Source organism: Alnus glutinosa, chromosome 4, assembly GCF_958979055.1.
Source record: "Alnus glutinosa chromosome 4, dhAlnGlut1.1, whole genome shotgun sequence".
NCBI lineage: Eukaryota > Viridiplantae > Streptophyta > Magnoliopsida > Fagales > Betulaceae > Alnus > Alnus glutinosa.
The window spans coordinates 4641677-4655526 of NC_084889.1; the positions used below are offsets into that span (position 1 = coordinate 4641677).

Below are 13850 nucleotides of genomic sequence, written 5' to 3' on the forward strand. Positions count from 1 at the left end.
TAATTCGAACATGATGCTTTTTAAGGTTCATGATGCATTATAATGAAGAAACATTTGATAGAATTACAATTGTATGTACCTTTTGGTTTGGAGTAACATATGTGTGCTATCTAAATTAACTCTTCCGTTTTCTTTTGGTATATCACATTTGCTCAATTTTATAATTTTACAATTTTACTTTATTTGTTAAGAAAATTCAATATATATTTATTCAATAATTTAGATATTAAATATATTCTACAATATATATATAATATTAAAATTATAATGTTAACAATTATAGTGATGCATAACGGGAACTAAGCACGTGCATTACATGTGCCGTCCAACTAGTATTCATATAATACATCATCGACTCAGCAAATAAAAATTTCAATCACCATTAAAGTCGATACTTTCTTTCCTTATTTTTTTTTGAACGAAAACTGTATTATATCATTGATAAAGCAAAAGCCCAAGGTTTACAACTTGAAAATAAGGGATAAGACCCTCCATTTTCTAAACCAGAAATATCTGGCTTAGTAAAATAGCTGTCTAAACAAAAATATAAATTTTACAAGAATGACATTTGAGTCTCTCTTACATTAATGCTCACTCTCTACAGAAAAGAGACCTGATCTAGCAATTAGCCAACAAATATTTTCATAAAATTTAAACCAAACACAAGTAAACTGTGACCCGATAAACAAGAGAAAAAAACACAAGAACACTTAAGCAAAAACTACCCAAAACAATCTGCCGGTAGTGGAGGAAAAGGGCCAAGATGCCGGACGGCGGTGCGTGAAGGACACGCCGACACCGGTGTCATCCAGACGGAGGTTCGACGCTGTATAATCAGTTGCCACTGAGAACGGCTTGAAAAAGGCGGAGCCTGGCCCACACGCGCACCAAATAGCAGAGAGCTCCCAAGCGCGTGGGCAACACGCACCGATCTTCGGTGACCGACACGACCGGATCTTGCGGCGGCAGGGGCGGAGAACCCGACTGGGGGGCGCGTGTCAGTCAAAAGTCGGCGAGGAAGTGTAGATCTGGCTTCCAAAATCAAAGAAAAAAGATGAAAAAAAGGGGCCAAAAATCATCCCGCTGACGACACGTTGGCTCGATCACTCCCCCAAAGAAGACATCTTGAGATGAACAATCCTGCCAAACGAAGGAAAAAACAAAGAAAAACAAAATAAACAAGCCACCATAGCCCAAAAAGGCTAGGGGAAGCTCAACCTCCATCAAATATAGCCGGAGGGAGCAAAAGCTCTACAACCCTAGAGGTTGGGAGAAAACTAGCCTTACTGAACCAATTCAGGGGGAATAAAAAACATCCCGACTCACGAGGAGTCAGAGGAAAATCACCACCGGGAGGGGGAGACGTGAAAATCACCCCCTCCCGGTGAAAACTATGCTCACAAGGGAGGAGTCAGTAAACACTATTTATCATGTAGATTGCAGATCAGATATCATACATATGGCCCACATCTACTGTTGAATGAGCAATAAATGGTAAGAGTATCGTTTCTACAATAGTCCATAAAAATTTGTTCCATACATATGACCCACATTGAGAGTCATTGGCCGTTGAAAAAGCAATAAAATCTTTTTTATGGAATTAAGCTAGTTTTAACTCCTTTCTCTTTTTCTTTTTATCTAAAAAAGAATTATAACATAAACAAAAAAAAAATTAATATAAAAAACTCATAAATTATGAATGGAGAAATTAAGTCGAACCTGTTAGAAATATATATTTTTTTTTGAGCAGTCGAAGTCAGTGAATACTATCTATCATGCATACCATACATATGGCCCACATCGACTGTTGGATGATCTAAAAAAAAAATCATACGTATGCCGACATTGACGGTTGAATGAGCAATAATTGATTCTTTCAAAAATAAAAATAAATAGATAAATGACAGAGCATCTTTTTGATACAACTAGCTAGGATATTTCTTATTAGGTGGTCAAAATATTAACGAAGGGTGAAGTCTTATTTTAATGGGAGATGTCCCATAGGCTATAGCATCCCAGCTTTAAATGATTCTGTTTCTTTTCTTTAATATCTTTGACAGAGCAATACAAGCATTAAATCCTTCATATATATATATATATATATATTAAGAGAAATGATCCCTACACTCATTTCTCACAACAGTTTCACAACAATCTGATGTGGCTGGTAATATTTTATTACTTTTTTTGTTTTGTTTTGTTTTCTTTTTGTAAAAAAAATAATAAAATACTATCAGCCACATCAGCTTGTTGTGGGGCTGTTGTGAGAAATGAGTGTAGGGATCATTTTTCTATATATTATCCTTTTTGATATCAGCTTGTTGTGGGGCTGTTGTGAGAAATTAGTGTAGGGATCATTTTTCTATATATTATCCTTTTTGATAGTGATTTTACGTCAAAATAAATAACGTTTCACATTTTCAAGTACAGCTATTGGCGCAAGCTTTAGTTGCTATACTTGGGGTTAGCTCTTGATTGTACTTTTTTCACAAGAAAAGAAAATTTTTCAGGCTTAAAGAAAGTTTTTTTTCGACAGAAAAGGGGTTTGATTTTAGAACAGCAACTCAGCAAACAACAAAGATCCAAAAAAAGGCCAAAATCTTTACATGATTAGATCATACTTAGTCACTATTCATACAAAATAAGTGTTGTTACTGATTAGATAATTTACATGATTTGAATCCACATTGCGACTGGGCCACATGAATTTACGCCACGTCGCTGACTTAATCCATGTGGTCCACGTGTCGCGACGTGGCCCAGTGACAACGTGGACAGTGTGGCCACGTTGCAAAATGTATATTTCGCAACATCCATATCTGCCACGCCATGCCCACGTCGCCACTGACACGTAACGACCTGTTAGTCACGTGGATGACCCCCATCCACGTGGCTAATTGCAAGTGGCCAAATAGCATTTTTTTTTGTAGTGATTTTTGCAAATCCAGTTAAATCATGATCTAACACCTAAGAATTTTGACAACTATCTATTAGAATTTAACGAAAAATTCTAACGGATAGTTAAAATTGAAAAAAATAAAATATTGATACACTAAATTGAAACTTTTGAAAAATTTAATAATATGATTGCAAAAGTAATAAAATATAATAAGTGGCAAGTGGAATTTTCCTAAATAAATTGTTAAACTACTCTTAACCTCCATTGCCTTTGGAATGGAATTATAATTAACAATAAATATATAAATTTTTTAGGAGAACTTTTAATTATAAAAAAATATTTATATTTATATTTTAATTATATTATATTATATTATTGAAAACCAATGAAAAGAAGACGGCCTTTGGCCGCTTTAGTTCAACTTCATCCCTGAGGGATATATGGCGAAGGTGTCGTATTGCCATCATGACCAAGACTAGATATCGACGGGACACGAGTCACACGATGACTTAGATTAGTCAATAATCAATCCCATTCACAGTGGACACAAGGCCCACATGTTCTCCTATTATCGTAATGACCACACTACATGCGTTGACGAAGACTAGGTACCCACTTCACACGCCGACTTGGATTAGTCAACCCAGGAAGATATATTATTTGGAAAGATAAATAAAGTAATGAAATTCAACAGTGATATATAGTCAATTAAATGGTAATTTTAAAAGTTATATATTTCTGAAAAGTTGCAAAAACAAATATAAGCCGAAATGTAACATTACTCACTTTATATTATATATTTACAAAATCAAATTCATCAAAAAGACATCATTCAGGTGTTTAATACAAAAATGACACAATTTTGAACCTTTGGTAATTGGTATAGGGTTTAGTTTAGATTTTTTTCTTTCTATACTCTCATATCTCGCCTTTGTAATTTGTATGTTTATATTTTTTGAATTAACCCATTATATGGTGTTCCTATTTTCTTTGTTATTTTTAAGATAATGTGAAATCAAAATATAAATTTCATATAAAACACGATGGCTTAAAATATGTATATATATATATATATATATATATATATATTAAAAAAGGCTTAAAATATTTTTAAAATTGTTTAAAATAGACCATAATAGAACCACAGAGAAAACTCAAAAGATTAAAATAAGCTCAAAAAGCATATTAACTAGTAACTACATGAATATATGAGGATAACAGTTAAGAATTATATTCAGTAATCACAATTACTGTGCGAATAGCAATTAATAATTACATAATGCAGATGTAATTAATTATCTAAAAGTGATTACCAAATAATGCGGATAAAAATATTTAGAGAGTTTCATTACTGTTATTGTAATGAGCACGCTACACGTGATGAAAAGTCATCTACTTGAGACAGTGAGTTGGATTAGTCAGTGTCCAAGCACTCAGCTTTCTACGGTATTTTCCACAACGTCGAAAATTCTTGGGGTGGAGAATGGAGAAGTAGCTGTCGATGGCTTGTAGCGTGATGAGTAGTCATCTACTTGAGACAGTGAGTTGGATTAGTCAGTGTCAAAGCACTCAGCTTTCTACGGTATTTTTCACAACGTCGAAAATTCTTGGGGTGGAGAATGGAGAAGTAGCTGTCGATGGCTTGTAGCGTGATGAATAGTCATCTACTTGAGACAGTGAGTTGGATTAGTCAGTGTCAAAGCACTCAGCTTTCTACGATATTTTCCACAGTGTCGAAAATTCTTTGGGTGGAGAATGGAGAAGTAGCTGTCGATGACTTGGGAAATAAACATGTGAGATATATGGACAAGAGTAGACCGGTCTATGTGATATGGACAAGAGTAGCCATGGATTAGGCTGACACTGTAAATCTTTTGTACGTACTTGATCAACTTCATGTTGAGCCTCAGAGCCTGCATACATACTAATTTCGAATACGAATATAAATTAGTCGATTTTTATGTTCCCATGTAAATCAAAAGTTTTTATTGGTAACTCGATTTATATTCCATTGGACGAATCTTATTTTACCAACATATGCATATACGTATTCTTATCAATTTTATGTTGGAATTAAGTAGTAGCATATGGTGTTTCTTGAAGCATTTGATTGAAACAAATAGAAGTTTATTCATACTGAGGAGTGGATTGACAAATTACAAGATCAGATCAATTTGTGGACAGGTCCAATCAGCTGTTTTTGTTAAATGAAAATTTGAAAGATTTAGGAGAAGCTCTATTTTGGATGCATTAACCAAAACAATGAGAGTTCACTGTTTATAGAGAAGTGATTGGTGCATAATAGTTGTGCACAACTTGTGCCCAACTTGTCATTTCTCTCTCTCTTTTTTTTTCTTTTTTCTCACATCAATCAGCACATCCCCATTCTTTTCCTTTCTTTCTCCTGTTTTCTTCTCCCAACTCTCACAAATATTAGATACCAATTTAATTAAACTTTTAACCCTTAAGATCAAAGCATTAATTATATCAACTAAATACCATCACTGTTAATAATATTTGAGCTATTTATTAAAAATACAAAAATAAAATTAAAAAATTTCATATAACGTAGATTTTTATTTTTCTGGAGGATACGATTAGAAAAAGAAAGATACAGAGAGATTATGGGAAACGGCTATAAAAAATCTAAGGGTTTTATCTCTTTTATTTTTATCAAAACAAAAATATTGACAAATAACATAAACACATTCAAAAAGATTAAATAGAGAAAGAATAAATAAATATAAAAAAGTATTATTTAAATGGAATGGTGATAGTGAATAGTTAAAATGGTAAGGTTCATGGGGGTGCTTTTAAAAAGTGGCTCACCAGAATAGAGAAAAATAATTTTTAGCTATTTTTGTGAGTAAAATTTGATGAAGCTGTTAAGAATGTTAGCCTAATCAAATTTTACTACTCAAAATAAATAAAAATTGCTTTTTACTATTTTAGTCATTTAGTTTTTTAAATCTCTAACACCGGCGTCTTCATTTTAGCTATGCACTATGCACTATTCCATTCAAATAATCTTGTTCAAAATGGAGGTTATGTGTAATGCATGATAAAGAAAACATTAATAAAGAGAGAGAGAGAGAGAGAGAGAGAGAGATGAAGTTTTAATAATTTTTAATAAATTTGGTGAGTGAATAGGGCACTCATCAAATTTTGTTTCACCACATTGGCTCATCAAAATAACCAAAAAATTATTTTTGTAAGGCTACTAGGAATGCTCTTATAACCAAGACTGACTTAATAGAATTTGAGGCCTAAGAAGACAAACTTAGGTGTGGCCTTATTTATATTTAAATCATTTTAATTTTAAATTATTCTTTTTACTTTTTGCCTTTAACTTTTTTTTTTTTCCAAACAACTTGCAAAATTCATTTTTGTTAAAAGATATTTAATTTCAACAGATGTCATATTTTTTTGTTGAGTTACATATAATTATTTTGATGTATAATTGAATTTGCTCAAAACGAAATTAACTTTATTCTAAAAAATAATTTTAATGAAAAAACTTAGTCAATATTTTAGTTTTAAGTTCATGTGAAATTTTGAGTTAGTAACTGTTTGAAGGGTTTAATGTAACTTTCCATTTCTCTCTCTTTTCTTACTTAATATTATGAAATCCAATCATTCGTACGTACTTTTTACCATAACGGAGGCTTTAATTAAAAAGTAATGACTACCTTTTTTATCATAATATTTTTTTTATTATAATTGGAGCCTTAATTAAAGAGCATTGTCTAACCTTTTTTTTTTTTTTTTTTTTTTTTCATAAATGTAATTTTATTTTATTTTTATATAAAAGAAAACTTAATGGGAAAAATATAATTTAGCCTCCCAAACTACCAGTCATTCTCTGGATAGCCCCTCGAACTATCAAGGCTTGGACTCTGACATCTTAAAGTACAAAAACCTTTGAAAAAAGCAACTTTTTGACGAAATATGCCCATAATACCCTTGTCATGTGTCATTTTTTAATTAACAATTTAAAAAAGTTCAAAAAAATTAAAATATAAAAAAACTAATATTTTTTTATAAAAATATTGCGATCGATCGGAGGACGTACTGCTTCTTTCCAACATCGTCATTGGGCACAATGCACGCCTGCAACTCAGTGAACTCTTCCTTGCCTCTCCGAACGCGGACATGGCTAATTTCCTATCATTCGATGTTTATGATATTGATCTTTCGAAGGTTATGAATGGTTCCAATCTGAATTTTGTTTTATTATAAACGATGATCAAGTCTATCATCGTTGTGGAAGACCTCGATTAGTTTCTGATGTATGAATCAACGTCCGTGAGCTTGTTTGTCGATTTTCATATCCATTTTTCTCTTTGTGATTTTTTTGGCATTCAAAACGTTGGCCAATAACTACTCAGGGCTTAAGGATCACAAATTTTTTTCCTTTTTAAAAAATTTTTTAATTTGTTTTTGAACTTGTTTTATGGGGTATTATGGAAATATTTTGTCAAAATAAAAAAAAAGTGGTTTAGTTCCTTAAATTTTTTTTAAAATAGAAAAAATGGTTGAGAATCTGCTGCTAGTGCTCTAAGTTTATTTGGTTTAACTTTTTGTGGTATGAAAATTGAAGAGGCCAGGCCCCACCGTCTTAATTGGCTAGCTAGCTGTTGCTGAAAAATCGAGGCCCCGCCGTCTTAATTGACTCAATCATTTTTATTTTTATTTTTTATTTATTTATTTTTTTTTTCAACTAGAATGGCTAAGAAAAATGCCAAAACAAGCCTCCATTGGCTTATCTGAAGCCATACTACATTCGAACAAATTGAAAACCCATAACCCACATATTACATCAAAAACCCTGCAAGTTTTTCAGATAACCAAATTGAACAAGACCCAGTGGGAGTGGGTAATCAACATTGTGCGAGCACTGAAGTACTGTGTATGGGTATGTTTGGTTGATGGGAAAATGTGAGAGTTGAAGTGGGCTATGTTTTGAAAAATCAGAGCCCTCAAGTACAGATGCTTTGGTGATGCTAGGTTGGAGATCGATTTTTAATTCAAATGAGTAAAAAATTTAAAAATGATTAATTTAATAAAATATAGAAGAAATTTAGATAAGCCGATGACGGTAGGTATTGAAAAGTGGTTAGCTAAATTAGAAAAAGTAAGTTTTGATACGCTATTTTGCATAAAAATATAAATAAACTATTGTGAATAATTTCTCACCATATTTTACTAGTCAAAATAATCAAAAAATTATTTTTCTCTATTTTAGTTATATACTTTTTTTAAAAGTATTCCTAGCAGCCTCACTATTTTATCGATCTATTATCACTATTTCATTTAAATAATATTTTTCAAAATAGACGTTGTGTGTGATACATAGAGAGAAATAAAATAAAACAAAAAATTAATAATTTTTTATTGTTTTGGTGAGTGAATACTGCTTACTATCTCGTTGGTGAGTACTTTTCCCTCATCAATTTTTTTTTTTACCAAAATGATGAGGCTGCTGGTGACTCATTTTAAACAATTTCAACGAATTGGCTCAATAAATAGTCAAAAAGCTATTTTGATGAGTTTACGAAAAATGCTCTCAAATCACGTACAATTAATGTAAGCTAAGAATTATATTTATTTATATAATAAATCTGCAATACCTAATATTGTTGGTGATTTCAAAAAATAATTAATAATTTTATTAATAAATAAAATGTCATACAAAATAAATTAGGTTTTATAGTACTATTCCGAACACACCTTTGTATACAACTTTTCTAATACGTTGTATGTATATGGGAAAAACATTTTTCTTTTCGTAGTGTATGACAAAACTATGTTTTACAAATATAACAAAAGCTTCCCACTCAAGCCCATTTGTCTTTTTGTGTGTAATTAATTTAACTTATTTTCTATAATTAATTTATTCGTTTTACCCTTCAAAATCTTAATTTCTAAGGACAATGAGCATGATCACGCGCGATACATGCAATGATTAAGACTATTCAACTGCATAATCAAAAAAGAAAAAGAAAAAAAAAAAAAGACTAGTCAACTGCAAGACAAAAGTCGCGTTCGCACGTGTAGATTTTGGAGATCACTAAACAAGAAACAAACTTGTACAGCGAAGGAAGATGATAAATTGAATTCAAACCTATAGCTTGGGGCGTTGAATTGGTCTTCGTTCCATACGCCTTTAAAGGGAAGAGTCTGTCTCAGCAATCAAACCACATCTCTAAACACAAAACTATTTTCATAAAAAAAGTTTCCCATGGGCTTGAGTGGGAGGCTTTTGCAAATGATCATAGCGTCTGGAGTGATCATATTTGCAATGGTGGCCGCAGTAGCAACGACTAACGCCAAGCCTGCAGGCTGCCCCCGCAAGTGTGGAGATGTAGAAATTCCATTTCCATTTGGCTTGAAGGAGACTGATCAGGCCTGCTATCTAAATAAGGTTTTTGATATCTTTTGTGACTCTGGAAAACCAATGATAGGTAATTTGCCTGTAATAAACATATCCATTGAGACTCATGAGTTACATGTCTTGAATACTGTGGTCCGAGATTGTTATGATTGGTCGGGTCAACGCGTAAGTAAGAACACGAAGAAGCTCTCGGCAGCCCAGTTCACCATTTCCAATACGAAAAATCAGTTCACTGTTCTTGGCTGTGATACTCAGGCATACCTCGGTGGGTTCCAAAACGGAGAACGGTATTGGCTCGGGTGCTCATCTCTATGTCCTAGCCTTAATAATGTGGTCAGTGATTCTTGTTCTGGCGTTGGGTGTTGCGAGCTAGGGTTTCCAGATGGATTAAAGGATATTTGGGTGCAAGTACAGAGCTTTTCTAATCACACCAACGTATCGGACTTCAATCCTTGTGGCTATGCTTTTGTTGTCGAGAAAGGCAAGTTCAACTTCTCCACCGATATTCTCCGCAATCTACCGTACAATAGGGTTCCGATGGTGTTTGATTGGGCAATTGGCAATGAAACATGTAAAGAAGCTCAAAAGAAACCAAATTTCGCATGTGAAGACAAAAATAGTGAATGCTTTGAGCCCCAAAATAGAGAGGGATACCAATGCATGTGCAAGCAAGGTTACAAAGGGAACCCATACCTTTATGGGGGTTGCGAAGGTATGTACCTACTATATATATACATCTATAAAGCTTAATTCTCAATCGAATAAATATAGTTATTCTTATGATTGTACAAGTGGGTTGATATTCTTCACTTGACCTGCAGACATCAACGAATGTGAAGATCCAACTCTCAATAATTGCTCCAAAATGTGTAACAATACAGAAGGCAATTATACATGTTATTGTCCCAAGGGATACCATGGGGACGGAAGAAAAGATGGTGAAGATTGTTCCGCAGATCCCACCGCAGTAATAGCGATTAAGATTCCAATTGGTAAGTATATATATATATGTTTACCATTTTGTACGCTGAACTATTGAGGCTGCCCAAAAACTTGATTATATAGAAAATTAATTTCCGATTAATTGGTTGTGAAATATGTGCTACGTACTCATTAACGTATAATATATTCGGTTGGTATAATTAATTAATGTTAACAGGATTTCTGAATAATTCATTTGTTTTTAATTTTCTCCATTGGAGTGTTTGTGTGTATATATTAATACTTTCATACATTGCTGCGTCGTGTTTATAACTTATGGCATGCTCTCATATATCATATTCATATAATACACCATCGACTGATCAGCAAACAAAAATATCAATTAACATTAATGCAGAAAGTCGGTCAATACTATTTATCATACAGATTGCAGATCATACATATGGCCGTCCTGAAATCAGATATCATACATATGGCCCACATTTACTGTTGAATGAGCAATAAATGATAGAGTATCGTTTCTACAATGGTCCATAAAAATTTGTCCCATACATATGACCCACATTGAGTCATTGACTGTTGAATAAGCAATAAAGTCTTTTCTATGGAATTAAGCTATGTTTTAACTCCTTTCTCTTTTTCTTTTTATCTAAAAAAGAATTATAACATAAACAAACGATTTTTAATATAAAAAACTCATAAATTATGAATGGAGAAATTAAGTCGAACCTGTTAGAATTTTTTTTTTTTTTTTTTCGAGTAGTCAAAGGCGGTGAATACTATATAAATACCAAATTATACTATACGTACTGTTGGATGAGCAATAATGATATAGAGTATCATTGTCCCCTTTCTACGATGATCCAAAAAAAAAAAAATCATACATATGCCCACATGGACGGTTGAATGAGCAATAATTGATTCTTTCAAAAATAAAAATAAATAGATAAATAAAGGGAGAAGTCTTATTTTAATGGGAGTTTAATTTTTGGTCCCAATATTGAAAAAGATTTTAACTAAAAATTTATAAATATTTTAATTATATATAAATATCATACACATGGCCACCTTGTAAGTTGTAAAGACTTATCCAACTAATCGTGGTTAGATGTCCCCATAGGCCATAGCATCCCAGCTTTAAATGATTCTATTTCTTTTCTTTAATATCTTTGACAGAATAATACAAGCATTCAATCCTTAATATATATTATCCTTTTTGATAGTGGTGTTACATCAAAATAAATAACGTTTCACATTTTCAAGTGCAGTTATTGGCGTAAGCTTTGTTGTTATACTTGGGGTTAGCTCTTGGCTGTTCATTTTTCACAAGAAAAGAAAACTTATCAGGCTTAAAGAAAGCTTCTTTCGACAGAATGGGGGTTTGATTTTAGAACAGCAATTCAGTAAACAACAAAGATCCAAAGAAATGGCCAAAATCTTTACTGTAGAAGAGCTGAAAAAGGCAACAAATAACTATGATGAGAGTAGAATTATTGGCCAAGGAGGTTTTGGTACAGTTTACAAAGGATTCTTACTTGATAAAAGGATTGTTGCCATCAAGAAGTCCAAGACAGTGGATCAAAACCAAATTGACCAATTCGTTAATGAAGTTGTTCTGCTCTCCCAAATTAATCATAGGAATGTTGTCAAACTCTTGGGCTGTTGTTTAGAGACACAAGTTCCTTTGCTAGTCTATGAATTTGTTCCTAAAGGTACGCTCTTCAAGTATATACATCATGAAAGCAGCGCATCCACCATAACGTGGGAAACTCGTCTAAGAATAGCTGCAGAAACTGCGTACGCACTATCGTATCTGCATTCTGCAGCTTCGACACCTATAATACATAGAGATGTTAAGTCCTCAAACATACTGCTTGATGATGATTTCACTGCAAAAGTATCCGACTTTGGAACTTCAAGATTGGTTCCCCGAGATCAAAAGGAACTAGCTACTGTAGTGCAAGGAACTCTTGGATACTTAGATCCTGAATACTTACAGACGAACCAGTTAACAGAGAAAAGTGATGTCTACAGCTTTGGAGTGGTCCTCGTGGAGCTACTAACAGGAGGGGATGTACTTTCATTCAATAGGTCCGAGAAGGAAAGAAGTCTAGCTATGTATTTTCTTTCTTCCTTGAAAGAGGATCGATTGTTTGAAGTTCTTGAAAATTGTATAGTTGAAGAAGGAAATGAAGAGCAGATCAAGGAAGTCGTTGAACTTGCAAAGAGGTGCTTAAGAGTGAAAGGGGATGAGAGGCCTACTATGAAGGAAGTGGCAATGGAATTAGAAGGAATAAGAAAGACCGAGACGCATTCGTGGGTTAGTGTTCAATCAAATCTGGAAGAGGCCGAACACTTGCTTGGTGAGACATCCCACGCTTACGAACAAGGTGGAAGTAGCAGTAGAACCGTTGGATATGACAGCATGAATGACCAGGTAACATTAGCCTTGGGGGATGGTAGATGAATGTGGCATAATAACGTCCGCCATTCATGGTGTTTTTTCCTAATGCAATTTCCGGTTTTATTATCCTAAAATAAAGGTAGGGAGAAAAATAAAGATCTAGTTTAAAGCTCTATACAAATTAGTGTTTTTGTAGTCTTCGGCATGCTCCCTTCCCTGTGTATAATGTAAATCACTTGCTGCATGTGTTTAGTTTGTTTGGTTACTGCAGTATTTTATTGTATTCCGATGCATATATACTAAAGAATATATGGTGATTAATGTATAACTACTTGTATTTCATTGTTTTCCTCTACAAATAGAGCTGCACCAAAGAATGATATAGGAAGTGAAATAAAAACACCTAATCTATTATCTATTTAAAGATTTTTGGAATAATAAACTTGCAAGCTCATTAAAGTACCTCGAAAGTTACGTGACTTTTTCATCCCCCCCAAAAAAAAAAAAAAAAAGTTACGTGACTTACGTCCCCTATTTGGTGGGAAGATTGTGAAGGTATTATATATTGGTATCAAGTTTAACATTGGTTTAATATCGACAACGTACCCTTTTAATGTTGACGAAGAGTGCAGCAGTTGTTGGTATCATATGTCCAAATTCCTGCACTTGTCTATAATTAATGTCTTTCACATAGTAATGGGATGTTATGAGTGAGTGTGTTATGGGTCCTTTAGTCTTAACCGAATATGGCCAGGGAGTAACCGGAAGGACTACAGAGCGTGAGATATGAGTCAGCTGGTGACTCATCGGGAGGATGATTCTCGGACGTTCTAGAAGTTATTTGTCATTTACCTTTTATCCTAGATTCCATTTTCTTGTTATTGCTAGCCGTTAGAGGAGAGAGAATGAGCGTCACTCTGTTGGATTTATTCCAACAGAATCACTTATATATAGAATGATCGAATAAGGAGAATGCAGAATTGAGATATTTGATTGTAAGCTTACCTTGAGAGTTTAGGGCCTCTCCAAAGAGCTCTATTATCTTTTAGTGAATTTCAGCTACATTTCCTTCAGTCTTCTTGTCATTCTTGTCTGCAAATCATCCTTCCTTACAGAAAACCCACCACAATTGGTATCAGAGCCCAGGTTCCTTACCCATCGCTTCCCAAATTTTTTTTTCCATGGCTTAAGGTACCCGTTTCTTCCAGCTA

The 13850-nt window shown here is 33.4% G+C and overlaps 1 protein-coding gene across 1 annotated transcript; it reads left to right on the plus strand.

The window, feature by feature from the left end:
- Window positions 1-9124: 9124 nt before the first annotated feature.
- On the plus strand, window positions 9125-12967 carry LOC133865807 (putative wall-associated receptor kinase-like 16). The gene is made up of 3 exons (XM_062302284.1): window positions 9125-10005; window positions 10115-10285; window positions 11504-12967. The coding sequence occupies exons 1-3, from the start codon at window positions 9141-9143 to the stop codon at window positions 12700-12702; spliced, it is 2235 nt and encodes a 744-aa protein (XP_062158268.1). The 5' UTR covers window positions 9125-9140; the 3' UTR covers window positions 12703-12967.
- Window positions 12968-13850: the final 883 nt, after the last annotated feature.

Bases quoted from the DNA above. Each gene is read 5' to 3' on its own strand.
- LOC133865807 (XM_062302284.1), top strand. From the start codon at position 9,141: ATGGGCTTGAGTGGGAGGCTTTTGCAAATGATCATAGCGTCTGGAGTG. The intron at 10,006-10,114 runs GTATGTACCTAC...CTTGACCTGCAG, and splicing joins CCTTTATGGGGGTTGCGAAG to ACATCAACGAATGTGAAGAT. The intron at 10,286-11,503 runs GTAAGTATATAT...TTTCAAGTGCAG, and splicing joins AGCGATTAAGATTCCAATTG to TTATTGGCGTAAGCTTTGTT.